At 52.2% G+C, this 27,432-nt stretch overlaps 1 protein-coding gene across 2 annotated transcripts in view; it reads left to right on the forward strand.

Moving 5' to 3' along the window:
• The window catches only part of CLCN4 (chloride voltage-gated channel 4), a 74,729-nt gene that overhangs the window by 27,246 nt on the left and 20,051 nt on the right, over positions 1 to 27,432 (forward strand). Inside the window, exons 2-8 of one of the 2 annotated variants that reach the window (XM_085007305.1) lie at positions 4,856 to 5,970; positions 8,936 to 9,483; positions 12,374 to 12,561; positions 15,934 to 16,056; positions 23,768 to 23,974; positions 24,087 to 24,167; positions 24,841 to 25,386. In XM_085007305.1, coding sequence (XP_084863431.1) covers positions 9,246 to 9,483; positions 12,374 to 12,561; positions 15,934 to 16,056; positions 23,768 to 23,974; positions 24,087 to 24,167; positions 24,841 to 25,386 — 1,383 coding nt within the window. In that variant the 5' untranslated portion in view covers positions 4,856 to 5,970; positions 8,936 to 9,245. The remainder of the gene's footprint in view (positions 1 to 4,855; positions 5,971 to 8,935; positions 9,484 to 12,373; positions 12,562 to 15,933; positions 16,057 to 23,767; positions 23,975 to 24,086; positions 24,168 to 24,840; positions 25,387 to 27,432) is intronic. The other variant, XM_001925227.7, reaches the window with a different exon arrangement.

The following is a 27,432-nucleotide window of genomic DNA, read 5'->3' on the forward strand; positions in this document are numbered from 1 at the left end:
GCTACAGATTTGGCTAAAACTTCAGGTGTCATGAACTTCTTTTTTTTTTTTGGCTGCACCCAAGGCGTACAAAAGTTTGGCCAGAGATTGAACCCATACCACAGCAGCAACCTGAGCCACAGAAGTGACAGTGCTGGATCCCTAACTCTCTGAGCCGAGCCACCAGGGCACTCCCAACATGAACTTTTTTTTTTTTTTCTTTTTTGGTCTTTTGTCTTTTTGAGGGCTGCACCAGGGCATACGGAGGTTCCCAGGCTAGGGGTCGAATCGGAACTGTAGCTCCCGGCCTACACAACAGGCACAGCAATGCAGGATCCGAGCTACGTTTGCGACCTACACCACAGCTCGTGGCAATGCCGAATCCTTAACCCACTGAGTGAGGCCAGGGATCGAACTCGCATCCTCATGGATGCTAGTCGGGTTCATTAACCACTGAGCCATGACGGGAACTCTAAACTTCTTTTTAATAGAATGTCTCAAGTCTCTGTGCTTCTTCGATCCACTGGTTTGGTTTTTTCACAAGGGCTCCCTTTTGGGGGTCAGTAGCCTGCTGTCTTCTTTTTCCCATCAGAGGTTTTCTTTACTGCATATAATGCAAGGCTATTACTATCTTGTTTTTATAGAAATGAGAGTGAAATCTTTGCTTTCCAGTTTTATTCCTTTTATTATTGGTTGCTACTGACTTAGGCAACCTGATTCTTCCCTGGGCACTCATCCGTGCATATATAGTTTGCAGCTTGGCATGGCTCAGACCTCAAATTTTCAAAGTTTCAAAGCAGCTAAGTTGTGCAGACAGTTAATAAATCAGTCACTTTGGCCACCTTATTGCTTGTAAGGTGATAACCCCACTTTGCCCGTAGTGACTTTTCAACTCGACCAAAATGCAGTTGTGTCAGATTGTGGTTGCATCCTCCAGATAAAAAAATACATAAAGCAACGAGTGAAGCCTCTACGCCACTCCTTTTCTAACTGCCCTTCACGTCCTGAGCCCTCTCTGGTGGCACTGGGTAGTCCTTGCCCTGTAATTCACAGGTCCCTGCTTGCTGCCAAAGTACTTTTGCTTTAGCGCCTCTTCCAGCCTCTTGCCTGTGTCACAGTGTGTTAGCTGTCTTGCTCCCTGGTGGTGAGAGTGTTGGTCCGGCTGCAGTGTTTGCTCCATGTCACGCGAGCTCCCGTGTGGTCCGCACATCGGCTTCCGACGGTGGGAAACGTGGAAGATGGCTTGGCTTATTTGTCATTGTTTTCCAGACAAGGGGAGCCCGAAGGGTGACAGTGGAGTTCCTGTCTTAGGCAGGAGGGGAAGAACCTGCAGCTCTGCTCCTGCCCTGGCAGCAGGCGCCCTTTAGACGGTGTTTTAAGGAAGATGAGGAGTGAGCGCCTGCACCTGGGGCTGCTTGGAGTGTGCCCCCGGCCCGGCGCGGTTCTTGGCTCGGCTTAGTCTATTCTGGTTGCTCTAACAAGATACCACAGCCTAGGTAGCTAATAATGATAATAAACATTAATAAAGTAGAATTTATTTTTACTTTAATAAATATTTATTTAAATATAAATATTTCAATTGAAAAATATTTATTATTATTAATGATAGACATTTATTTCTCGCAGCTCTGGAGGTTGGATGTCTGAGATCCGGTGCCTGTGTGGTACAGGGGGAAGGGGCCCTTCTCCCCGTTGGATTTCTTGTTGTGTTCTTTCATGGTGGAAGGGGCAAGGGGGGACTCCCTGGGGCTCTTTTTTTTTTTTGGCCACACCTGCGGCATGTGGAAGTTCCCAGGCTAGGGATTGAACCCGCACCATAGCAGTGACCCGATCCACTGCAGTGACAACACCAGATCCTTAACCTGCTGAGCCACAAGGGAACTCCGCTGGGGCCTCTCTCTCTCTTTTTTTTTTTTTGGCCTATCTAGGGCTGCACCTGGGGCATATGGAGGTGCCCAGGCTAGGGGTCTCATTGGAGCTGCAGCTGCCGGCCTCCACCACAGCCACAGCCAGATGTGAGCCACCTCTGCAGCTCACGGCAAGGCTGGATCCTTACCTCCCTGAGTGAGGCCAGGGATTGAACCCGCCTCCTCATGGACACTGGTCAGGTTGTTAACCTGCCGAGCCACAGCAGGAGCTCCCTGGCGCCTCTTTTTTAAGGGCACTACTCCCATGCATGAGGGCACTGGCCTTATGACCCGGTCACCTCCCAAAGACCCCACCTTCTCATGCCAGCACGTCGGGGGTTAGGATCTCAGTGTCTGAACTTGGGGGAGGGGCACACCACCAGTGGGGCTATGGCATGGCTCACGCGGCACATGGTCCTGCCTCCTCGCGCATCCCCCGGCCGCCCCCTGGTGCGGAGGACCGCCCCTTCGCCCAAGGCCTTGGCTCCCACCGGCCAGTTGTCTTGCCAGCATCTTTTCTCAGCCATCGCCGTGCATCAGGAATATCCACGGTGACCGCCACCGAGGCTGCCCGCCTGCGTGATCCGCCTCATCGCCCAGGAGAACTGGTGTCCGCTTTGGCTCCAGGGATTGGGTTTTGAGTGCTGGGCTTCAGCCCCATCTCCCCTCCACCGTCTCCTGTTGACGGCTCGCTTTCACAGAACATGAGGTTCTCCAGACACGGCGTTGAGCTTCATTTTTAGCTAAGGGTTCTGTACGTGTGAATTGGGCTGCTCCCCGAAATGTATCTGGCACCCCTGGGTCGATGCAGGTGGCCCTTGCCTGGTCATTCACAGAGTGCACGTGCAAGGTCCCCGAAGTTCAGGTCCTCGGGAATGCACGTTTCCAGCGGAGGTTGGAGAAGGCCTTCTTGTTTCCGTTTGCAGACTGGAAACGTGTCCTTTTCACAGTCTCTCTCTCTCTTTTAAACATTTTTAAAAATTAGAGTGTAGTTGATCTATAGTGTTTCTTCCGTTTCTGTTGTACAGCGAAGTGTCCGAGTCCCACACGGGTCCCTGTGCTGTGCAGCAGGGCCTCGTTGCCCATCCATTCCAGATGCGACAGTTGACATTCCCCAGACCGAACTTGCCCGTCTATCCCACTCCCCCTCCCCGCTGGCCACCACACGTCTGTTCTCCTTGGCCGTGATCTGTTTCTGTTCTGTAGATGGTAGCATCTGTGCCACAGCTTAGACTCTACGAATAAGTGATGCCATAAACTGTATTTGTCGTCTTCTCTCTGGCTCACTGCATTTAGTGTCAGAGTCTCTAGTTCTATCCATGTTGCTGCAGATGGCATTATTTTGTCTTTTTCGAGGCTCCGTAGTATTCCATTGTATTTCATAGATTCTTAGGGCTGCATTTTTGTGCTTTTTTTTTTTATTGGTAATTTCACTGGTTCCACTGGTTCTGAAATGCAGGGCAGGAGTGCCTGTAGCATTTCTAAGCACAAGAAGGCTGCACTGTGCCTGACAGAGAAAGTAAAGGTGTTAGACAAGCTTCCTGCAGCATGAGTGACAGTGTAACAGTGCTTTTGGCTGTGAGTGCGGTGTGGATGAATCAACAGTATATATATTCAGTGGAGTTCCCGTTGTGGCACAGCGGAAATGAATCTGACAAGGAACAGTGAGGTTGTGAGTTTGATCCCTGGCCTTGCTCAGTGGGTTAAGGATCCGGCCTTGCCGTGAGCTGTGGTGTAGGTCGCAGACTCGGCTTGGATCCCATGTGGCTGTGGCTGTGGCTGTGGTGTAGGCCAGTGGCTACAGTTCTGATTGGACCCCAGCCTGGGAACCTCCGTATGCCTTGGGTGTGGCCCTGAAAAGCCAAAAACAAACAAAACCCCAAAACAAAAAACCACAATATATATTCAGTATAGTGACTATTTTTTTTGGCTGTGCCTCTGGCACATGGAAGTTCCTGGGACAGGGATCAAACCCACACCACAGCAGCGACCCAAGCCACTGGAGTTGCAGTGCTGGATCCTTAACCCACTGCACCATAAGGAAGCTCCTCAGTAAGGTGTCTTTAAGTGGAAACACAAAAAACAAGGTCATGTAGTGATCGCTTGATGAAAATGTGACCAGAGCCTTGAAGGAACCTCACCCTGTATTTCTCTTGGGCACAGGGCTTCCCTGCTCACCAATTAGGAGTCCATGGTGACTTTATAGCCCTTCACTACTGCAAATAATAGGAATTGAATGTACCCCCCACCCAGCCGCAAATTCCTCTGTCGAAGCCTAATCCCCAGTGTGATGGTATTATTAGGGGTTGGGTGGAGTCTTTGGAGGTGATCAGGTCGTGAGGGTGGCGCCCTCATGAGTGGAATTAGTGCCCTCGTTAGAGTGCCCAGAGCTCCACCAGGCAGGGGTGGCCGTCTTTGCACCAGGAAGTGGGCTCTCACCAGACACTGAATCTGTTAGTGCCTTGATTTTGGACTTCCTAGTCTCCAGAACTGTGAGAAGCAGGTGTGCGGGTTTTTTTGTTTTGTTTTGTCTTTTTTGTCTTTTTACGACTGCACCCATGGCATATGGAGGTTCCCAGGCTAGGGGTCCAATCCGAGCTGCTGCAGCCAGCCTACACCAGAGCCACAGCAACGCGGGATCCGAGCCACGTCTGCAGCCTACACCACAGCTGGGGGCAACGCCAGATCCTTAACCCACTGAGGCCAGGGATGGAACCTGCACCCTCATGGTTCCTAGGCGGATTCATTTCTGCGCACCACAATGGGAACTCTGGGTGTGTGTTGTTGATAAGCCACCCCGGTCTGTGGTGTTTTTGTTTCAGCAGCCGGCGCTCAGACAGACGGCATCTTTCATTACAGCAGAGACGCCCACGCTGAAACCAGTCTTTCTTGCACGAGGCAGTAGCTCCCGTGGATTGTTCTGTGCCGCTGTCCTGCTCACGTTTCTAACCACAGGTTTCCTCTCCCAGGTGTAAGTAGCATGGTCCATGCGGGAGTGATGAGCGGTTCTGGAAACCTGATGGATTTCCTCGACGAGCCATTCCCTGACGTGGGGACCTATGAGGACTTCCACACCATCGACTGGCTGCGGGAAAAGTCCAGGGACACTGACCGCCACAGAAAGGTCGGTGCTGTTGGTAATGATGCGTTGAGGGGCCGTCCCTTCAGAGGGCTGGGCCGTGCTTTCATTGGCCAGTTGCTGAGCACGTGCTGGGGTTCCCAGGTCACGTGCTGGGCTGGGCTTCAAAGAAGAGAAGGCTGGTGCGCGGGGCGCGGCTGCGGAGAGGCAGGTATGACCCCGGGTGCGTGGGGCGGGAGGCTCTGTCGTACAGGGGGGTGGGGTGGAGGACAAGGAGGGGACGCTGGGACCAGACAAATGGGGTACATCCTGCCCTTGACGCCAGCAGTCTGGGTGACTCTCAGGGTGCCATTTCTGGACCTGTCTTCTCATCTGTAAGGATGGACTTCATTTTACCTGAGGATTAAATGAGGCACACACTACAGTGCCTGGCATCTAGTTGGCAGTCAGTCTCTCTCTCTCTAGGTGCGTGTGTATACTTGTTTTTCCTTTCGGCTGCCCCACAGCATATGGAATTCCCGGGTCAGGGATGAGATCCGAGCCGCAGTGGAGGCCTTTGCTGCAGCTGTGGCAGCACCAGGTCCTTAACCCACTGTGCCAGGCTGGGGATCGAACCTGCGTCCAGGCGCTGCAGAGATGCTGCTGATCCTGTTGCACCACAGCTGGAACTCTTCACTATATATTTAATGGGCTATAATAAAGTTACATATCATGTGCTGGCGAATCATTTAGGGGGGATGGTTAGGGAGAGGGTTTTTAGAGAGGGTGACATTTCAGCTGGGTCTTGAAGGATGACTTGGAGTTCGCTAGACGGAGGGGAAAGGATTCTAATCAGGAGGCGCTCCCATTCATTCATTCATTCATTCATTTATTTATTCATTGTCTTTTTGCCTTTTCTAGGGCCGCTCCCACTGCATATGGAGGTTCCCAGGCTAGGGATCTAATCCGAGTTGTAGCCGCCGGCCTACGCCACAGCCACAGCAAGGCAGGATCCGAGCCAGGTCTGTGACCTATACCACAGCTCATAGCAATGCCAGATCCTTAACCCACTGAACAAGGCCAGGGACTGAACCTGCAACCTCATGGTTCCTAGTCAGATTCGTGAACCACTGCGCCACGACGGGAACTCCAGGAGCAGCTCCCTTTTAGGTCACAGAGGCATGAAAGACTGAGACACATGGAGGCAGTTCAAGGTGCGGTGGCAGATTCATGGGGAGGGGGTGGTTAGAGATGCATCTGGGCACGTGGATGATGGTGCCACGTAGAGAGTGACCGCATAGACCATGCAGAGGAGCCACAGAATTCGATAAGGATGCACTGCCCAGGCTGAGACAGGGGACTTGGAAGTCAGCTCAGGAGGAGGCAGAAGATGTGACAGAGGGCAGTGAGGTGCCAACGGAGAGAGGCTCGGGGTCAAGGTTCTTCCCAGAAGCCACTGCCAGGACAGAGGGGAGAACTGGGGTCCTCATGACACCCTGGCTGTGGCCAGAAGTGAGTGAGGCCTTGGATGACAACGGGGCAGAAAAGGGGAGCGGCGGATTTTGGAGAGAGCGGGGTCACTGAATTTGGGTTCAGCCGCTGTGAGTTGGAGCTGTTTGTCCGGCGTGTGGTCGGCTAGAGGGGAGACCCCTGTGCAGTTCAAGGGCAGGGCCAGGGTCACAGTGGAGAACGTGGAGCCCTTGGCGGGCGAGTGGATGCTGAGGCTTTAGACGTGGCCCGGTGGCCTGGGTCTGTAGTGGGGGAGGGAAGAGCGGGCGGCCCTGGGGCAGTGCCAGGATTCACTGGGTGCAGTGGGAGGGGCCTGGGGCCAGTGACGGACACGAAGAAGCAGGGAGCGGTGGAGGGGGGCCAGCAGCAGTGTCCCTAGCGGCGGGGGAGAGAGAGGCGAGGATGAGGCTGCCGGCTGTCGCGACGCTGGGAGAGCAGCTTCAGAGAGGGCGCCGCACAGTGAGTGACGTCGAGAGTGTGACTGTCACATTGTTGCACGCGAGTTGGCCGGGCCGGAGGCAGAGGGATGTGTAGGGAGCGAGGTGGGGTCGAGAAGCTGATGCAGCCGCTTGACTCCAGCCTGGAGGAGCGGGGGAGACAGGGCAGCCTTGGGTCCGAGCAGGGGTCGTGGAACTGTGGCCCTCGGGCACGTTAAGCATGGCACATGTTCGTCTAAGGACTATTTCCTTGGCACACAGCCACGCCTGCGCATGCGTGGGCTCTTCACGGCCCCTTTTGTGCTGCGACGTCAGAGTCCAGGAGTTGTCCTGGGGACCATCTGCCCTGCTGAGCTGGAAATACTTACTTTCTGTCTTTTTACAGAAAATGCTTGCCAACCTTTGCTCCAAAGGGTCCTGAGGGGAACGGTGATTTCAGAGGCATGGAGGTTTCTTTTAACACAGGCAAAGGGATGCTTTTACAGTGTGTTTATTTTCATTTTATTTTTTTTCCTCTTTAAATTTAGTTTAATGTAGGGAATCAAACTATTGGAAAAAATTTTTTTCCTGTTTTTTCCCCTGAAGATTATTTTCATTTTAGCAACTATGGTACAAAGGAAAAACATGCCTTTGATGACACACTGGCAGGGGGGGAAATGGAAAAAGAGAACATCTCATGATTTTTTGAATATACTTGATTATCAAATTCAGAAAGTTATTTTCGTGAAAGAGGCAGAATTGGTCTTGAGCTGCTTCAGTCTATGTCTGAAGGTTTTCCTGAAATTCTGGTCCAGTCTTAGGAGGAAAATTCAAAGAAAGTCAGACTGTAGATTTTGAGAAGGAAACTCCGAGGTGGTCTTACAGTGTGTTTAGATGTAGCCATCTGCCCAGAAAATGTGGTCCATGCTGGCGCATTCAGAGTTCTTGCCGTCTGTCCAGACTGCAATGAGGTGCCTCCCCGACACCCGTCAGAATGGCCATCATTGAAAAGTCTCCAGATAATAAATGCTGGCGAGAGTGTGGAGAAAAGGGAACCCTCCTGCACTGTTGGTGGGGATGTAAGTTGGTGCAGCCACTAAGGGCAACATTATGGTGGTTCCTTCAAAGAACTAAAAATAGAGCTAAACATGACCCTGCGATCCCATGCCTCGACATATATATGGAGAAAACTCCAATTGGAAAAGATACCACAGTGTTTATAGCAGCGTTACTTATAATGGCCAAGACATGGAACCCACCTAACTGCCCATCAACAGATGAATGGATAAAGATGTGGAGGGTGTGTGTGCGTGTATACACGTATACATGTGTATATATACACCACATATGCAAGGGAATATTACTCAGCCATAAAAAAGGATGAAATAATGCCATTTGCAGCAACATGGATGGATCTAGAGATTATTATACTAAGTGAAGTAAGTCAGACAAAGACAATATTTGGGGCCACTTATATCCTTATGGAATCTAAAAAGGGACCCAAATGAACTTATTTTCAAAACAGACGCACAGATATAGAAAACATACGGTTACCAAAGGGGAAAGGAAGGGGGAGGCATAAATTAGAGGGGTTTGGGATTAGCAGATAAAAACTACTGTATATAAAATAAAAAACAAGGACCTCCTGTATAGCACAGGGAGCTGTATTCAATGTCTTGTAATAAACTATAATGGAAAAGAATCTGAAAAAGGATATGGGTGTACATGTGAATGTATCTGTGTAAATATGTATATATCTGAATCACTTTGCTGTACCCCAGAAACTAACACAACATTGTAAGTCAACTATATTTTGATTAAATAAAAAAGTTATTGCTGGTAACATTTTACCTGAAAAACAAAAGAGGGAAATGAAGTCTTTGTTGAAGAGGGTTTTTTTGTGAACAGACCTTATGGTATAAGCTAAAATAGTGGTTCGTATTCAAAATAGTGGCACCGGAGTTCCTGTCGTGGTGCAGCGGAAATGAATCCGCCTGGGAGCCATGAGGTTGCGGGTTCGATCCCTGGCCTCGCTCAGTGGGTTAAGGATCTGGCGTTGCTGTGAGCTGTGGTGTAGGTCACGATGGGCCTCGGATCTGGTGTTGCTGTGGCTCCGATTGGACCCCTAGCCTGGGAACTTCCATGTGCTGCGGGTGTGACCCTCAAAAGCAAAAAATAATAATAAAAAAAATGGTGACACCAAATCCGTGTCCCCCTTTCCGAAAGGCTGTGGAGGAATCAAAGGTCAAATCACACTTGCTGAGGTGTTTTAATGGAATGCATTGTTTTGGCTTCTCATTCTTCGGAGGCTCTTCCGGCGTCTTTAGCGCTCTGTGAACTAGAAAGCCCATTGGGTCGTTGCGCTCTCGGGTCGGAATGGCTCATGGAAGCGGGAATCCTGTTGCCTCATCACCTTCGTCTTCTCACTCACCCTGTTGGCCGAGGCAGCAGTTTCAGGGAAGGAAGCGCGAACTGGAAAGGATTGCTCTCACCTGCTGTGTCCTTGGTTTCCAGATAACCAGCAAGAGCAAGGAGTCCATATGGGAGTTCATCAAGAGCCTGCTGGACGCCTGGTCGGGATGGGTGGTGATGCTGCTCATCGGCCTGCTGGCGGGTACGTGCGGGGCAGGCCCACGGTGGCGCTGGCACACGCGCCGGCCCTCGGCGCCCACAGCCTGTCGGTGGAGTGTTGCTCTCTTACTTCAGGCAAAGGGGGTTGTTACTTGAAGTATCTGAGCGCAGAATACCCGCCCCTGCACTTAACAGAAAGCCTGTCATCAGCGCTCGGAGAGCCCTGATGAGAGAGCTGGCCGGCCCTTGCTGCACCTGCAGAGCTCTCGCTGTGCTGGATTCTAGCAAAGGCGCACATCTCACATCCTGTAGTTCTTCTTGGCTGTGGAGGAGGCCAGAAAGCACGGGGAAGTTTCCATCTCCGGGAATGAAGCATCATGTCATCGTGGCCGTTCCTAACACTGCCAGGCCCTGGCATGAACTGTGAACAGCGAGAGATGCTCCCCGTAACGGGAGTCACCGTGGGGTCCCCGGTAGGCCACCCCTCGGGAGGGACCTCCAGCCCAGATGCTGCTGTGCCGACCCTCAGGGACGCTGCTTCCTTCATTTTGCCAATCCCAACACCACATTTGTGAGCAGGAGATGTTTCCAGAGTGAACAAAGGAGTGTCCGGAGGGGAAGCCTCCCCTTTTAATGTCAACCTCACCCGCCTTCCACGGAAATTGTTTCCTGAAACTGAACTTCCTTAGGGGAGGCTGGGGAGGTTAATGGCTAAGAATAGAAAATTCGATCATGCTAAAGAGAGTCCCTTAGTAAGACCCCCTGCCTGTAATAACATGTTGCTTCCGGTTATGGGACTGGCGCGAGAATGGCGGTGATACGGGTCGGATGTAGTACCTGCCCTCAGACAGAGCACTTCCGGGGCCCAGAGAAATTGTCCGGTCCTGGCCGAGCTCTCGCACCTTCGATCTACAGTGGTAGGTGGGGTTTACTTGTCGGGGAAGGGCCTCATCTGCCCCCGTGTCCTCAAGGGCCGAGAAGAATGCTGAAGGGGATCCTTCTCCTCGGGGTCACAGTAGCGGCCTGCTCATCCCCCCCCCCCATCCCGCCCTCCCCGCTTCTTGTCCTTCCCCTCCCAGCGGCACTTCCGGTACATGTGGTACCCATTTGTTTGGCTGCTTCTGTGAAGACCTTTAAAGGTAGGCAGGGGTTTGCTGTGAATTTTGATGTCTTTACTTAGAATAGGCTTATAAAACCGTGCCCTGTATTACTCTCGGCTCCTCGGGAGGAGCGATGAATACGGGAAAGGAAGGGATCAGAGTTGTGTCCTGGCGTCTCGCTGGTGTACACAGCTCAGCTCAGGTGTATGGACTGATCCGAGAGCCCGGCTGGACTGCCCTGAACAAGTCAGATACTGGCCAGCGGGCTTCCTTATTAGCCTGATTTCCCTCGGTTCTTTCAGGAAGAATCACCGGGGGAATTAACGACAAAAATACTGCGGCCCAGGCTTCAGTTAAAGAATTCCCTGGGGATGATGCTCTGACAGTGAAGGTGGCCAGACTGTTTTTTTCATCTGGATAGACCTGGAAGGGAAAGCCGGAAAACTGTGCCCCGTTCACCTTCCTGTTCCCCAGCTGTGGGGAACTCAGAGACTGTAGAGAGACTCAGGGGTGCAACGGCCTGGCCTGTCACCTCCTTTGTGGCAGCCCAGACGTTGTATTCTGACTCCCAAGGAAGAGAAGCCCAAGCTGTGGCGCCTCTGCCGGGCATTAACTGGGAGCCACCACTGGGTGTCGCTGTTGCTCCACGGACCGCAGCTCAGACGTCCCGCCTTTCAGAGGCAGTCAGCCCAGCAGGTTGGGGTGAGGTGATGTGATTATAAGTGAGTGAATGACTAGCGATGCAATTTGGGGTGAACGTTGGTTCTCGTCCCTGGATGTTTTCAGGACCCCTCTCTCCCCCTCTTTAAGTTTTTGTTCAAATGTCACCTTAGGCTTGAGGCTTTTTCTCGGACCATCTTTTCCAGAAGTGCATCTCTCCCTCTCTGAGCCTTAATCCCCCGCGCCCACCGTATGTCTGTGTGGACGTATGTACGTAACGGCTTGATTGAGCTGTAACTCACATACCGTACAGTTCGCCCAGGTCGAGGGCACAGTTCAGTGGTTTTTAGTGTATTCACGGAGTTGTGCAGCCGTCACCCAGATCAATCTGAGAACATTTTCATCAGCCCCCAAAGAACCTCCCCGCCCTTGAGCTGTCAGCCCCGGTGCCCCCAGCCTCCCGCCAGCCTTTGGCTACCACTTACCTACTTTCTCTCTCTGTAGATTTGCCTGTTCTGACAGTTCAGGCAAATGCAGCCATACAATATGTGATCCTTCACGACTGGCTTTTGTTCAAAGTAATGTTTTGAGGGATCATCCAGGCTGTAGCCTGTGGTATTACAGATAGGATTCCTTGCTGCTGCTAAATACTCTTCCTTTATCAATAATTGAAAAAATCCAGAGACGTTCCCGATGTGGCGCAGTGGGTTAAGGATCCCGCCTTGTCACTGCAGAGGCTGGGTCGCTGCTGTGGTTTTGCAGGGTCAGTCCCTGGCCTGGGAATTTCCAGATGCTGTGGGTGCTGCCAAATAACACCCTCAAAAGCCTAAACTTCGGAAGGGCTGGAATCTGGAAGCCACTCGGCCCCCGGGACTTGTGATGCCCTCAGACCTGTGGTCTCTCCCTCCCGCCTGATTGAAGCCCCCCGAGGGCTGCAGGTCACTGGCCTTTGTGTTCCCCTGGACTGGGCGCTGCCTTTGCTGCGGCAGGTGCCTTGTCGCTTGCTCAGGTGACTTGGGGACGGATGAAAGAGGTTTCCTGGGTGCGCGGTGGCCCGAGGCGTGGCGTCTCCGCCTGGCCTCCCCGGCCCTTGTGCTGCATTGGCCCCTGCGGCGCATCCTCAGCGCTGCGCCCCGGGCTCTTCCTCTGAGTGGCTCTCACTGCTTCTTGCAGGCACCTTGGCCGGGGTCATCGATCTCGCCGTCGATTGGATGACCGACCTGAAGGAGGGCGTCTGCCTCTCTGCCTTCTGGTACAGCCACGAGCAGTGCTGCTGGACTTCCAACGAGACCACCTTTGAGGACAGGGACAAGTGTCCCCTGTGGCAGAAGTGGTCGGAGCTGCTGGTGAATCAGTCGGAGGTGCGTGGGGGGCAGCTCGTGGCGGGGCCCCGCCGGCATCGGGGAACGTCCGCCCTCTCGCTGTCTGCTTTCCTTCTCTTCGGACTGTCGTCCCTGACAAATGCTAGTCGCACGTGCCGCCTGGCTTTTCCCAGCTCTGGTGTCCACATGTCACCTTGAAAATCCTTCCCCACTGTTTCGAGTGCATGATGTTTGTATTTTTGTTCTTAGGGCCTGTTTCTTTTTAAAATTTCTTTTATTTTTTATCAAAAACATTTTTTTCCACCACACCCGCAGCACGTGGAAGTTTCCAGGCCAGGGATTGAACGTACGCTGCAGTTGGGGCAATGCCAGATCCTTAACCCACTGCACCACAAGGGAACTTCCTGTATTTTTTTTTGTCTTTTGTCTTTTTAGGGCCGCACCTGTGACATATGGAGGTTCCCAGGCTAGGGGTCTAATCGGAGCTACAGCTGCTGCCCTACACCATAGCCACAGCAATGCCAGACCCGAGCCACGTCTGCGACCTACACCACAGCTCACAGCAATGCCAGATCCTTAACCCACTGAGCGAGGCCAGCGATCGAACCCGCAACCTCATGGTTCCTAGTCGGATTCGTTTCTGCTGTGCCATGACGGGAACTCCTGCATTTTTTTTTTTTTAAAGCCTTGTGTCTGGCTTTATTTTTCCTACTGAGAGTGGTTTGTTGATCATGCTGAATAAGTAGGGTTGATTTTTATACCCTCTGGTCAAGGAGAAAAGATACTATTTTTTAAACAACCGCTTTAGTGAGATGTAATTCACCTTCCAGATGCTGTACACATTAAAGTGTATAACGCAGTGGCTTCTAGAATATTCAGAGTTGTGTCACCATCACCGTGTTCTAATTTCAGAACCCCTTTATCACTCCAAATAGCAGCCACTCCCCCTTCCCCTTCAATTTGCCAGCCCGAGGCAACCACTGGTCGGCTTTCTTATCTCTAAAATATTTGCCTGTTCTGGACATTTCATGTAAAAGGAATCATACAACATGTGGTCTTGTGTCTGGCTTCATTCACTTAGGCTTGTGTTTTCCAAATTCATTCCTGTTGTAGCCCAAGTTGGTACTTCATTCCTTTTCATGGCCAAGTAATGTTCCACGGTAGGGAGAGAGCACGTTTTATTTCTTCACTCATCGGCTGATGAACGTGGGTTGCTTCCACTTTTGTGCCATTATGCAGGATTTTGCGTTGAGCAGTAGTGCTGAGGTTTTGGGGAGTCCTCTGGCTTCGTTTCTTTTGGGTAGCTACTTAATTGCTGGGTCACATGGCTGCCCTATATTTAGCCTTTTGAGGAGCCGCCAGACTGCCTTCCAAAGACAGTTTTACATTCCACCAGCCGTGTTCATGGGTTCCACTTTCCCACACCTCCTCTCCACTCTGCTTGTGACCTTGCTTGGATTGCAGCCCTCCAGGCTGGCGTGGAGTGCCGTCTCATGTGGATTAAGTTAGCATCTTCCAGTGCATCCCAGGAACACAGCACCCAGGGTGTTTGGGGGCCTTCCGTGATGCCAAGATCCCAGGCCCAGGCCATGTAGCGGTGAAGCCCAGATCGGGTGCTCCGAGCCTCGGATCCGCATACAAATCTCAGTTCAGGGGAAGGGTTAATTTCTAACTGAATCCAGTGGTTGCCCCAGTGGCTGTGGGTCATTGACAGATCAGAAACCCGGGGGATGGAGTTCCCGTTGTGGCGCAGCGGAAACGAATCCAACTAGGAACCATGAGGTTGCGGGTTCGATCCCTGGCCTCGCTCAGTGGGTTAAGGATCCGGCGTTGCTGTGAGCTATGGTGTAACTGCAGCTCTGATTGGACCCCTCGCCTGGGAACCTCTGTATGGCGTGGGTGTGGCCCTAAAATGACAAAAAGACAAAAAAAAAAAAAACCCAAAAAGAAAAGAAACCCAGGGGAGGGGGTTGCCTCCATTCATAGCAGCAGTCCTCTGGGGACCCTTCAAGCTAGAACTGTTCTTGGAAGACAGGTGTCACCCGTTTACTCCTGTCCCCTCCCCACCCCACCCTGCCCCCTTTGGCCCGATTGACTTACTGCAGCGCGTAAGACTTTGCGCGTCTGTGAAACCTCTTTCTCGGTGGAGTCCAACAGTAATTCCTGGAAATCTCAAGTCGACGGGGGGCCGTGATACCTCACGCCCCTCCATTCCTTCCAAAACTAAATTCTCCCCTCGGGTCGCTGGAGGCGGGCAGGCCGATGCGTCGGGGCGCCGTGGTTTCTTTGCGCACCTGCTTGAGCAGGAAGCCCCGCCATTCATCTTTCCCCCCCTTTCTGATTTGTCCTTTGATTCAAAGAATTACCGTTAGCAAGAGGGAGACGTTATTTCGGGTCTCAGGGCGAGTGCATGTTTTAACAGAGTGAACTGTCTTCCTCGGTGTGACTCGTCCCCGCAGAGGAGGTGCGTGTCTGCGGTGGCGAGGCCAGAATAGCCGACTGGAGCGTGTCTTTGCGTTTTATAGGCGCACACGGGGCCGCCCATGTCCACGGCCTGGCTCGTAGGTGTGCTCGCTTTCCTTCCCCGCTCTCCTGCGGGGTCCCGATGGTGGCAAGAAGCCGAATTGTGGAGAATCAGGGTCTGCACCTGGCGGGCCAAGTCCCGTCCCCGGCCTTGAAGACCGCAGACTGCGTGTCGGGTTCAGAAAGCACCCCCTGCTCCCCCCACCCCATCAGATATTTTGGCTGGTTCAGGGAATCATCCTGAAGGAGATGCTCAGAGGTGCTGCCTTGGGAATGGGAACTGCAGCCGAGTCCCTGGAGGGCTTGTTGAAACATTTGGCCGGGCCCCACCCGGGAGTGTCTGTTGACTTCCCCAGGTCTGGGGCGGGGCCTGAGACTCTGCATGTCCAGCCCTCGCCCAGGGGATGCTGAGGCTGCAGGTCCAGGGACCACGTTTGGGTAGAAGCATTCTGAAACGCAGTTCCTGCACTTGGATCGCAGCAGTGTGGGCCCCTTGCCGCACGGGCGTGGCCTCCAGAAACCAGAGGCCGATCCCGCCACAGACAAGACCAAACAAACGCTGTGGCTGCTCCAGGGCAGAAAGTCGCCCTCACACCTTTCGTGAACTCGTGCTCAAGCAGTGATTAAATCCAAGCCCCATTTGCAGTGTCCACGACTGCTGAGGTCTCCGCTGGTGGAAGGGCGAGCGCGCAGGCCCTGGTGCCGCGTCCGTGTACCAACCGGAGCCATAGCAACCACTGAGAAAACCACTGCTGCCCTTTTGTTGATGCAGGACCAGGCTCCGGAGCAGTTGCCCAGTCCGGTCACAGCTTCTGGGGAGGGGCGGGCACATGGGTCGCCCAGGCCTGTGACGGCTCACTCTTCTTTCTTGTTTGCTGTCCTGTTCAGGGAGCCAGTGCTTACATTCTGAATTACCTAATGTACATCCTGTGGGCGCTGCTGTTCGCGTTTCTGGCCGTCTCCCTGGTACGAGTGTTCGCGCCTTACGCCTGCGGTTCTGGTATACCAGAGGTGAGTGGCGCCCCACTTCTCTAGGGCTCATGAGAGTAGCACATGCTTACGTTGCCCTTGGATGCCAAGCACAGTTCCAGGCCCTGGACAGCTATTCATTCATCTGGTCCTCGCGAGGAGCCTGTGAGGTAGGTACTCGTGCTCTTATGCTTCATTTGATGGGAAGTTGCGTAACTTGCCCGAGGTCACTAAGCATGTAAGCTGGGAGGCGAACGCAGCCGTCTGGCTCCAGCGTTTATGCTCTGTTGCTTCTTCGATGCTTAAGTTCTTTTTCAGTTTTTTCGGCCATGCCTGCGGCATGTGGAAATTCCAGGGCCAGGGATGGAACCCACATGACAGCAGTGACAACGCCAGATCCTTAACGTGCTGTGCCACCGGAGAACTCCTCAGAGGCTTCAATTCTTGTCTTTGCAAACCAGGCAGAACTCTTAAAACCTGTGGAGTCGGAGTTCATCAACACACACACAACTACGGCACTCGAGTAACTTGTAAGAGCGTCTGTGACGGAGTGTGTAAAGGACAACAGTGGGGAGTTCCCGTCGTGGCTCAGCGGGAACAAATCTGACTATCAATCATGAGGTTGCAGGCTTGATCCCTGCCCTTGCTCAGTGGGTTAAGGATCTGGCATTGCCATGAGCTGTGGTGTAGGTCGCAGACGTGGCTCGGATCCCGCGTTGCTGTGGCTCTGGCGTAGGCCGGTGGCTACAGCTCCAATTCGACCCCTAGCCTGGGAACCTCCATATGCCACGGGTGCGGCCCTAAAGAGCCAAAAAAAAAAAAAAAAAACAAAACACAGCAACAAAAAGGACAACGGAGGTTTGTTGCTCACAGAGTTTCCTGATGAGTAAACTCCCTGCCACGCTTTGTTCTTCTGGTGACAGAGTAAGAGCAAACCTTAAAAAACAAATTCCATGTTCAGTGCATGCACCGTGAGCGCACCCCTGTGAGTTTAGCGTCCTTACAGGTATTTTTCAGCACTTTCTTGTAACCAAGGGAAGTGACCTCATCGATCCCAAGCAACACCTGAGCCCAAACTTCAACCAAGGAGGGTCTGCTGGGTTAGAATTACTGTCTTTGAGCCAAAGCCCGAAAAGCCCAGACATGGAAACTTCTAGCCAGACGTGGTTTGCAAGGTTCTTAGGGGCTTGCCCTCATCAGTGCGCTTCCCGGCTCCTTCACGTTGGTGCCGCAGCGATGCCCATAGACAGCGGAGGTGCTGAGTTCAAAGACGTGCGCCGTCACGGCACTGATCACACTCTCTGGCCGCGCCGCCAGCGCTGCCGCCGGGCCCGGCAGTTCATGGAAAGGGCCGGGGGAATGAAAGGATTGTTGAAAGGAAAGCTTAGCATTGTGTTTATTCCAGGAAAAGATGACCAAAAAAAAAAAAGGCTTACTATGAATTTTGGATGATTTATATTAACGTGTTGCTGCAGGAGCCTCAAAACCAAGTTGCGGTACCATCCTTGTCCCTCAGCGTGGCCAGCTCTGCCCTCACGCACCGTCCGTGTTCCTAACAATCCCAGGGCGACACAGAAGTGCCTGATGAGAACCACAGTGCCTGGGGGGAAAGTGGGGTTGGGGGCACGGCACTCAGAAAAGTCACTGGTGACACGTGAAAAAGATGGGACCCTCTTAAAGTCAGGAGCAGAGGTTTACGCCTGTTCGGTGGTGAAGAAAGGGATCAACCACACTCTCGAGCCCTCGGGAGCTGGGGGGCTTCTGGGGTATGTGCCTGTGTGTGTTGCGTGTATCCCCGCCTGGCTCCAGCCACCGCTTCCGTTTCTGCCGTGTGCTTCTCCCGGATGAAATGATGCAGAAACAGACGCGAAATTGGCGTTATGCTCAAGTTCTCCCCTGACGGCATGAATCACGTTGGAACAAGCTTGTGTCCTCAAAACAAGTGTGACGGCAGAGGCAGACCTGACTGCATCTTAATTGGATATCGAAGACCCAAGGCACCCCGGACAGTGAAAACAGATTCCTGGGAGTTCCCTGGTGGCCTACTGGCTTAAGGCTCTGGTGTTGTCACTTCTGTGGCTCAGGTCACTGTTGTGGTGAGAGTTCTATCCCTGGCACCAGAACTTCTGCATGTTGCAGTTGCAGCCAAAACAACAACAACAGCAAACTGAAACCCAAAAGAACAGATTCTTGTTGGCATCTCTATTTCTGATTCCAGTGCCCAACAGTAGGCACTTTTGGGCTCAAGCCACCTTGCAAAGTAAGGAGATGGGAGTTCCCACTGTGGCTCAGCAGTTAATGAACCCAACTAGTATCCATAAGGATGTGAGTTCAATCCCTGGTTGCTCAGTGGGTTAAGCATCTGGCATTGCCCTGAGCTGTGGTGTAGGTCACAGACACGGCTCAGATCCAGCATTGCTGTGGCTGTGGTGTAGACCAGCAGCTGTAGCTCCAATTCGACCCCTAGCCTGGGAACCTCCATATGCCGAGGGTGTGGCCCTAAACAGATAGAAAAAAAAAAAGGAGATGGGAGCTCCCTGGTGGCACAGCAAGTTAAGGATTGTCACTGCAGTGTTTTGAATTGCTGCTGTGGTGTGGGTTTGATCCCTGGTCTGGAGACTTCAACATTCTATGGGCATGGCCAGAAATAAAAACAGAAAACAAATAAACAAAAAAAAAAAAAAACAGGAAAAAAATGAGATGGCCGGTGGGAAATTTAGAGCAACAATAAAACGTGTGGGAAGCAAGCCCATCTTCCCCTGCCAGGAACTAAAGATGCCTGACTCAGCCAGACAGGGAGGGTGCACTGTCTGTGAGGGGCTGGCTGCTCCTGGTTTTTGTCCAAGGCGGGCATCTTTATTCGTGCCAGTTCCCCTCAAAACGAGTAAAATGGCGAGCTGAGCATTGCTTCCTCTGTGACAAAGCGCAGGGAACACGCTGTGGCTGAAACTCAAGAAAGCGGTATCAAGGGAGTTCCTGCTGTGGCGCAGTGGGTTAAGAACCTGACTGTAGTCGCTCTGGTCACTGTGGAGGTGCAGCTTTGACCCCTGGCCTGGCACAGTGGGGTAAGGGATCCAGCGTTGCTGCAGCTGGGATTCAATCCACTTAAAAAAAAAAAAAAAAAAGCCACTTAAAAAAAAAAAAAAAAGCGGTATCAAGTGAAAAAAGAAAGTTGCGGAAGAATATATAAAGTGTGATTCTGTTTATATAGAGTCCCTAAAACAACCAAAATGAAACAAGCATCTGTTCAGCGATACACGTAAATGCGAAAGCTATAAAGAAAGGCAAGGAAATGATTGGAGGCAGGGAGGAGGGAGATTCTATCGAGGAAGCAGACACAGGGCTTTCCGAGGTACCTGCTCTTCTGTGTTGAACTTGATCTTGGGGACGTGGGTGCTTGTTTTATCAGTATGCTCTCAGCCGTGTATAATACGTAACAGATTCATTTCTCTATTTATAAAAGAGTTCACAGTAATCGTTTCAAATATAAGGAACCCAATGGAGGTTTTATAATTAGGTTTTGGTTATTATGACTCGGCAGTAGCAAATTTTTCACTGTTATTATAGTAGAGCTTGAAATTCCTAACCTAAGGGTGCAATACCTTTCCCGGTTCTTGGAGGAAAGAGTAAAAAGCAAATGCAAATAAAGTAGTTTCTGGATGAAAAGAACTTTCTTCCAGGCAAGACCTAGCTAAAACCATGCAAACCAGTGGCACCCAGTTTGAGATACAGGCCTGTTCTTCATTCCAGCAAAGATTCTCAGAAGCTCTTTAGAAAGTCACTTCTGGTCGTTTGAGGTGATGGGCTGTGAGCTGCTCCGTGGCGTGGGTGCAGTGTCGGAACAAACTTTGAATGCAGTGTACTTCCGTCCAGTTTAAAAATTACAGCGTTTTCCTCCGAAACATTTTGATTACTCGGGTTGAAAATTCCTTCGGAAACATTTTTTTTTTTTTTTTGTCTTTTTGTCTTTTTCTAGGGCTGCAGCTGAGGCATATGGAGGTTCCTAGGCTAGGGATCGAATTGGAGCTGCAGCTGCTGGCCTACACCACAGCCACAGCAACACCAGATCCAAGCTGTGTCTGTGACCTACAGCACAGCTCACGGCAATGCTGGATCCTTAAGCCACTGAGCGAGGCCAGGGATCGAACCCGCAACCTCATGGTTCCTAGTCGGATTTATTAAACCACTGAGCCACAACGAGAACTCCCTTTTGGAAACATTTTTTAAATGCCAATTTAGGGACCTTTTTTTCCCCCCTGCGTAATAGATGTTCCCGGATGAGCTCTGGAAAGCATACTGAGAAGTGCTCACCCGTTCTTGGGCTTCAGGATCTAGAGCGAACCGGGCAAGGATGACCCTCTGTCTACTGCTCTCTGCCTCATTCGTAGAATCATGACTGACTATAGTGTGATGTCTTTGGAAGAAATCACATCCTTCTAGAACGTACTTTGAGTTGCTGTTTCAGTCCTCCACGACGTGAATTCTCTCGCAGATCTTTCTTTGCCAGAGAGGCTTTAAAGTTACCACCACTGAGTCACAGACGTGCTGCGATGCATCTCCTTAAAGCCCTGCTTGATCAGTCTCTCTTAATTCAAATTAAAGCAAGTGATTGGATTTTTGGCATCTGCTGGGAATGAATTTGCTTTCTTGAGTCTCTAATTTGATCATGACAATTTTATAAAGTCATTTGAGCGAATTACGAAATACCTATTACATTGTTCCATTCACCACATGTCATGGCTGGCAAAGGCTCAGGTAATTTAGATGCTTGTAATTTTCCAAATGGCATTACGCTCTTAAACCGTACCCTTGGGTCCAAATCCGCATTAACTAACTGACAAAAAATTAGAGATAATTTTATTCTAGGCGACACAAAAGGGCAGGATTGTGGCAGGCCTGATAAAACATCCGTTAAATAAAGGGATCTGAGATCCCCAGAGCACAGGTTCAGATGGGCCCACGACCGACCGCTAGTCGAAAGACCAGTTTGACCACTGCTACTTTGTCTGCCTTTGGCTAAAAGCTAGTTCACGGAATAGCATAGGAGCTGAGTGTTTTGGAAAAGGATGCCTCTATGCTTACTCGCTCTCGGTGGTTCTCCTTCAATTAAGAAATATCTCGGAGTTCCTGTCGGGGCGCAGCGGAAACGAATTCATTTCGGAGCCATGACGTTGCGGGTTCAATCCCCGGCCTCGCTCAGTGGGTGAAGGATCTGGCGTGGCTGTGGTGTAGGCCAGCAGCTACTGCTCCGATTCGACCCCTAGCCTGGGAAGCTCCATATGCCATGGGTGCGGCCCTAAAAAGCCAAAAAAAAAAAAAAAAAGAAGAAGAAAGAAAAACATCTCCATCAGTAATTCCTGAGATGAAAACGGTCCATTCGCATGCTTGTAAAATTTCCGGGGTTAGTTGATTTCATGACCCTTTCCAAGTCATCATAGGTGACATGGTGCTGAAGAGTGAGTGTTTCAGGACTGCCTCTGAAACATTGAGAAGCTGGAAATGCCCGCGCTGCCTTCTCGGGACTGGAGCAGCGCCTCCCCCCGGGACTGCGTTTAGAATCCCCTGGGGAGGCTGTCCGCCTCAGACCAGTTACCTCCATCGTGAGGTGTGGGGAGAGCCTGCCCTCACTGGTTTCGAATTCCCCGGGTGATTCCACTGCAGGGGTCAAGAAGGAAGCTCCTGGAGAAACCCATTTCTTGGCAGAGCAGTGCCCACGAGGAGGCGCCTTGAAGCCGTGTAAATTGTCCTGACCTTGGCCAGAGCTGAGATCGTCCCCTTAGGTGTCACACGATGGGACAACACACGCTGACCACGGATGTCATTGGCTGGCTCGCTTCGTGCTGATGAATCACTACAGGCTTGTAAATTGCTAGCTCCGCGGTGAACATTGACTCCATTTCAGGCCGTGGTGGGAGGGGTTGAAGGTAAAGCATCATTCACCCATGGGTGCTGCTTCTCTGTAAGAACCCTGTTTTGGGGGAAGAGGACTCCGGTGCATCAAGCTGATCCCTGAAATTGCCCCCCAGTTGAAGCCTAAGCGAGTTACGGAAACTCCCCTGCACCTTTAGGAAGAAAGCCCTCGTTTGGCATTTACAAAACCCAGCAGGTCTCAAGGTGGAGCGCCGGTCAGCTCTGCCTGTAATCAGGAGTGCTTCTCAGGACGAGAGGGCCGGAGTCAGTGCGAGGGCAGAGGCCGTCACGGACTCAAATGTCGAGAATCTTCATTCTCCAATATTGTATCAAGAATATTTTCAAATGTAGAGAAAACTTGAAGGAATTGGACAGTAAACACCCACATCCCCTCACCTGCAGTAGAGGTTGGCGCATTTTTCCGATCAAGGGCAGAGAGTCAGTGTTGTAGGCTTTGTTAGTCAAGAGGCACGATGGGAGTTCCTGTCGTGGCGCATTGGCAACAAATCCGACTAGGAGCCATGAGGTTGCAGGTTCGATCCCTGGCCTTGCTCCGTGGGTTAAGGATCCAGCGTTGTCATGAGCTGTGGTATAGGTCGCAGATGCAGCTCGGGTCTGGTGTCGCTGTGGCTGTGAGGTAGGCTGGCAGCTGTAGCTCTCATTTGACCCTTAGCCTGGGAACCTCCATATGCCACAGATGTGCCCCTTAAAAGCAAAAAAAAAAAAAAAACACAATGGAGCAACTATTCTGACCCAAAAGCCTAGGAGACTTGTTTACATATTACATTTAAAAACATTAAAAGCCCTTTTAGCTCATGGGTCATTAAAAAAAAATAGGCAGTGGGCTGGATTTGGCCCCCAGGCTGTAGTTTCCTGACCCGGATCTAAAGTTCAATTGATATTTTGTTCTCTTTGCTTGGTCACATCTGTTTCTTTATCTAGGCCGTCTTTGAGTAGTCAAATATTAACAGTTAAAATCAATAGGTAGTAGTTCCCGTAGTGGCTCAGCGGAAATGAATCTGATTAGTATCCACGAGGATGCAGGTTTGATATCTGGCCTCGCTTAGTGGGTTCAGAATCCGGTGTTGCCATGAGCTGTGGTGTACGTCACAGACTTGGCTCGACTCCTGGGTGGCTGTGGCTGTGCTGTAGGCCAGCAGGTGCAGCTCCAATTCGACCCCTAGCCTGGGAACCTCCACAGGCCGTGGGTGTGGCCCTAAAAAGACCAAAAATAAATAAAATCAATAGGTACATGTGTCTCTTCAACACAACAGAGAGTACAGCATACGTAACACAAAACGCCATCAATAAGAAGAGACTGGTAGTTACTCTGTTCTCTTTAGGCGCTTTCATTACTCTACCAATTTCTTTTTTTTTTTTAGGGCCGCACCTGCGGCATATGGAAGTTCCCAGGCTAGGGGTCGAATGGGGCTGCACGTGCCAGCCTACGCCACAGCCCCGGCAACTCGAGACCCAAGCCATGTCTGGAACCTACACCTCAATTCATGGCAATGCCGGATCCTGAACCCACTGAGCGAGGACAGGATTCGAACCCGTATCCTCATGGATGCTCGTTGGGTTCTTAACCTGCCGAGCCACAGCAGCCATTCCACTCTACTCATTCTTAAGATTTACTTTGCGTTGAATTGTGTAGGGTTTCCATTAACGTCACATAAAATTGTGTGTTAATATAAATTCTGCGAATATAGAATTCTAGCTTAATTTAACCACCAGAGCAGCCGCTCCGGCAAATGACCTAGCACATCTCACCTCGAAAGCTGCCTCTCTCTCCCTAGCTGGGCCCCGAAGCCGCTGACTCCACCTCCTCCATCCTCGTTTTCAGATCAAAACCATCTTGAGCGGCTTCATCATCAGGGGCTACTTGGGGAAGTGGACCCTGCTGATCAAGACTGTCACCCTGGTGCTGGTGGTGTCCTCGGGCCTGAGCCTCGGCAAAGAGGGGCCGCTGGTGCACGTGGCCTGCTGCTGTGGCAACTTCTTCAGCAGCCTTTTCTCCAAGTACAGCAAGAATGAGGGCAAGAGGCGCGAGGTGAGCAGCGCGGTTTCCGTCTGCTGTCGAGCCCCACCCCTGCCCCATCTTTCCTGCCCCTGCTGGTTTTCCTGAAGGGTCTCGGGCTGACGGGGAGCTCTTTGCCTTGCAGGTGCTGTCGGCTGCGGCTGCTGCCGGGGTGTCGGTCGCCTTTGGTGCCCCGATCGGGGGTGTGCTTTTCAGTCTGGAAGAGGTGGGTGTGGACAGCGGAGGGGCCTCGTGGGGCGGAGGGGCACGTGGGTGGTCGGCCCAGCCGGAGGCTCCATCTCCTTAGAGGACGAGATTCAACCTACTCCACAGCTCACAGCAACACCGGATTCTTAACCCCCTGAGCGAGGCCAGGCATCGAACCCGCAACCTCATGGTCCCTAGTCGGATTTGTTAGCCACTGTGCCACGACGGGAACTCCCCCTGCCCCAGTCATTTAAAAATGTAAAAACCATTCATAACGCATGCCGTCCGGGTGCACTTGCTGGGCCAGGCCTTTCATGCCATGGTCTGTTCTGTGGGCTGGAGAATCCAGTCAGAAGTGTCTTTGCTTTTAGGAGGGCCTCTGTGCCATAAACAGGACTGTGAGGAGGTATTTTCATTTCGCTCCAAAAAAGTCGCTCAGATGCACCTCGGCCAGTATCCATTGCGGTTTGAGACATGGTTAGAGCCCTTTAAATACCGTTGTCAGTGCATCTTGGCCCTAATGAAATCTGGATCGAGGGCGGGGGTACCGTCCACCTTTGGTCTTGAATGTGACTTTCACGGCCGGCACCCGCGGGTGGCTGCTGGTCCGTAGGCCTGGGGCGCTGGGCCGCTCTTCCAGTCTCTGATGTCCCCCCCGTCTGTCTGTCTGTCTGTCTGTCTGTCTGTCGCAGGTCAGTTACTACTTTCCCTTGAAGACCTTGTGGCGGTCCTTCTTCGCAGCCCTGGTGGCAGCCTTCACGCTGCGGTCCATCAACCCCTTCGGGAACAGCCGCCTGGTGCTCTTCTATGTGGAGTATCACACGCCCTGGTACATGGCCGAGCTCTTCCCCTTCATCCTGCTCGGGGTCTTCGGGGGCCTGTGGGGGACCCTCTTCATCCGCTGCAACATCGCCTGGTGCAGGAGGCGTAAAACCACCAGGCTGGGCAAGTACCCGGTGCTGGAGGTCATCGCCGTGACCGCCATCACCGCCATCGTCGCCTACCCCAACCCCTACACGCGCCGCAGCACAAGCGAGCTCATTTCCGAGCTCTTCAACGACTGCGGGGCCCTCGAGTCCTCGCAGCTCTGCGACTACATCAACGACCCCAACATGACGCGGCCCGTGGACGACATCCCCGACCGGCCGGCCGGGGTCGGGGTTTACACGGCCATGTGGCAGCTGGCGCTGGCGCTCATCTTCAAGATCGTCATCACCATATTTACCTTCGGCATGAAGGTGAGTGGAGGCGAGGCCCGACCCAGGCCTGGGCGGGGGGCACCTGCTGTCCTTCTGGGCCGAGACCCCCGTTCCCCAAGGGAAGGTGGGGACGGGAGCCACAGGGGTGCTGGTGTTGCCGAGCCCTTGGCTTGCCTCTAACCAGCAAGCAGCGACGCCTTGGAGTGAACAGCAAGCCCGTGGCGTAAAAGTGGTAACCCCGTTTTTTCTTGCCCTTTTTTTTTTTTTTTTTTTTTTTTTGGGTCTCACCTGTGGCATATGCAAGTTCCCAGGTTAGGGCTCCAATCGGAGCTGTAGCTACCGGCCTACACCACAGCCACAGCCACACGGGATCTGAGCTGTGTCTGTGACCTACACCACAGCTCACGGCCACACCGGAGCCGTAACCCACTGAGCGAGGCCAGGGATCGAACCCGAGACCTCACGGATACTTGCTGGATTCATTTCTGCCGCGCCACGACGGGAACTCCGAACCCCGTTTTCCAAGCAAAGAGGCTAAGGCTCGGAGTACATCCTTCACCTGGAGACGTGTACAGCTGGGTGAACTTTCACAAAACCCACGTGTGTACCAGCACCCAGGCCCAGGAGTAGGACGCTGGGAACCCTCCAGAGCCCCGTAGTGTTCTGTTCCTGTTGCTTTTGTGGTATTTTCATGAATTATTTCTTGTAGAAAAGTCTAAGAGGAGTTCCCTTGTGGTGCAGTGAGTTAAGGATCTGGTGTGGTCCCCACTACGGCACAGGTTGCTGTTGTGGCGCAGATTCCATCCCTGGCGCGGGAGCCTCCGCATGCTGTGGATGCGGCCATGAAAAGAGTCCGAGAAGCTGTGTATTTGAATGTAATGGCCAGGCACAAACCTGAATTTTTGATTTAAGAACAAGGAAGGGTGGGCTTTTATTAAGCAGCTGACTGCCTCTGATCCATCGTCTCGTAGCAAAGGGATTTATTTTCGTGTCTGAGGAAGACAACCGGCCGCATCTCCTGGTGCCTGCCGGGAGAGGTCTGCTTTGAAGTTGCAGGGGATGAAATGACTGGGGGATGAGGGGAGCTCGCAGCGGAATGAATTCCTTAGGCATGTCGCAGGCTCTGCACATCACACCGAGGAGTCAAACTCGAGTTTGGTTCAGTACCCGCTTTAGGAGCTCCTGTCGTAGCTCAGCGGGTTAAGAACCCACCTAGGATCCCTGAGGATGAGGGTTCTGTCCCTGGCCTTGCTCAGTGGGTTGAGGACCCGGCATTGCTGCAAGTTGCCGCCTAGGTTGGATGCAGACTCGGCTCAGATCTGGCGTTGCTGTGGTGCAGGCCGGCAGCTGCAGCTCCGATTGGACCCCTAGCCTGGGAACCTCCATATGCCACAGGTTTGGCTCGCAAAAGCAAAAAAAAAAAAAAAAGATCCTCTTTCGTTCTCAGGTGGATGACAGTCTCGGCACCGGGGGGCATAAATGCAGCTGCCGGTCAGGATCCGTGGTCACCTGCGGTGAACAGAGGCGTGTTCTGTAGCACATGTCTGATCACTAGAGAAGTGAAAAGGCGTTTTCACACAGCAAAGTGCAAAACACGCTCTTAGCAAGTTTACATCGTCTGTTTCTTTGCTGCCTCTAACCTGGCCTGAAGACACTCAGAATACTTTTCGGAAAGTGGACTTTGTCAGGAAGAGGGACCCGCCCGCCCTCTCTGTGACCGGCGCTTGGCCGCTGTATATTCAGGAGGCTAGTAATCCTGCGAGGAGCTTTCGGGAAGATGCAGGGCAGCTGCACTGGGGCTTCTCAGCCTCTTTCTTTGACCTGGGAACAGTCGAAGGCCCTGCTTTTCCATTTTCGTGCTGCGGCTCGGCCTTTAATTTGAAAAGCTAATCTGAATGATGCGCAAGGGGAGAGCGAAAGCGGCGCGTATCTCAAGTGACAGATGGGCACTTTGAATGTTAGTTGCAGCGGGGCTTATCATTCTTTAATCCCCAGCAGGCAAACCAGGCCAGCTCTTGAGGGCGAGGAAATGAAAGCGTAAAATCGCGTTTCCTCCAAGTGACAGTAGCTCCCACCAAGCAGGTG

The sequence above is a fragment of the Sus scrofa genome, chromosome X, assembly GCF_054392235.1.
Source record: "Sus scrofa isolate SSC_HxYL_T2T_F1_AM1 chromosome X, Sscrofa_HxYL_maternal_Yorkshire_Landrace_v2.0, whole genome shotgun sequence".
In the NCBI taxonomy this organism is placed as follows: domain Eukaryota; kingdom Metazoa; phylum Chordata; class Mammalia; order Artiodactyla; family Suidae; genus Sus; species Sus scrofa.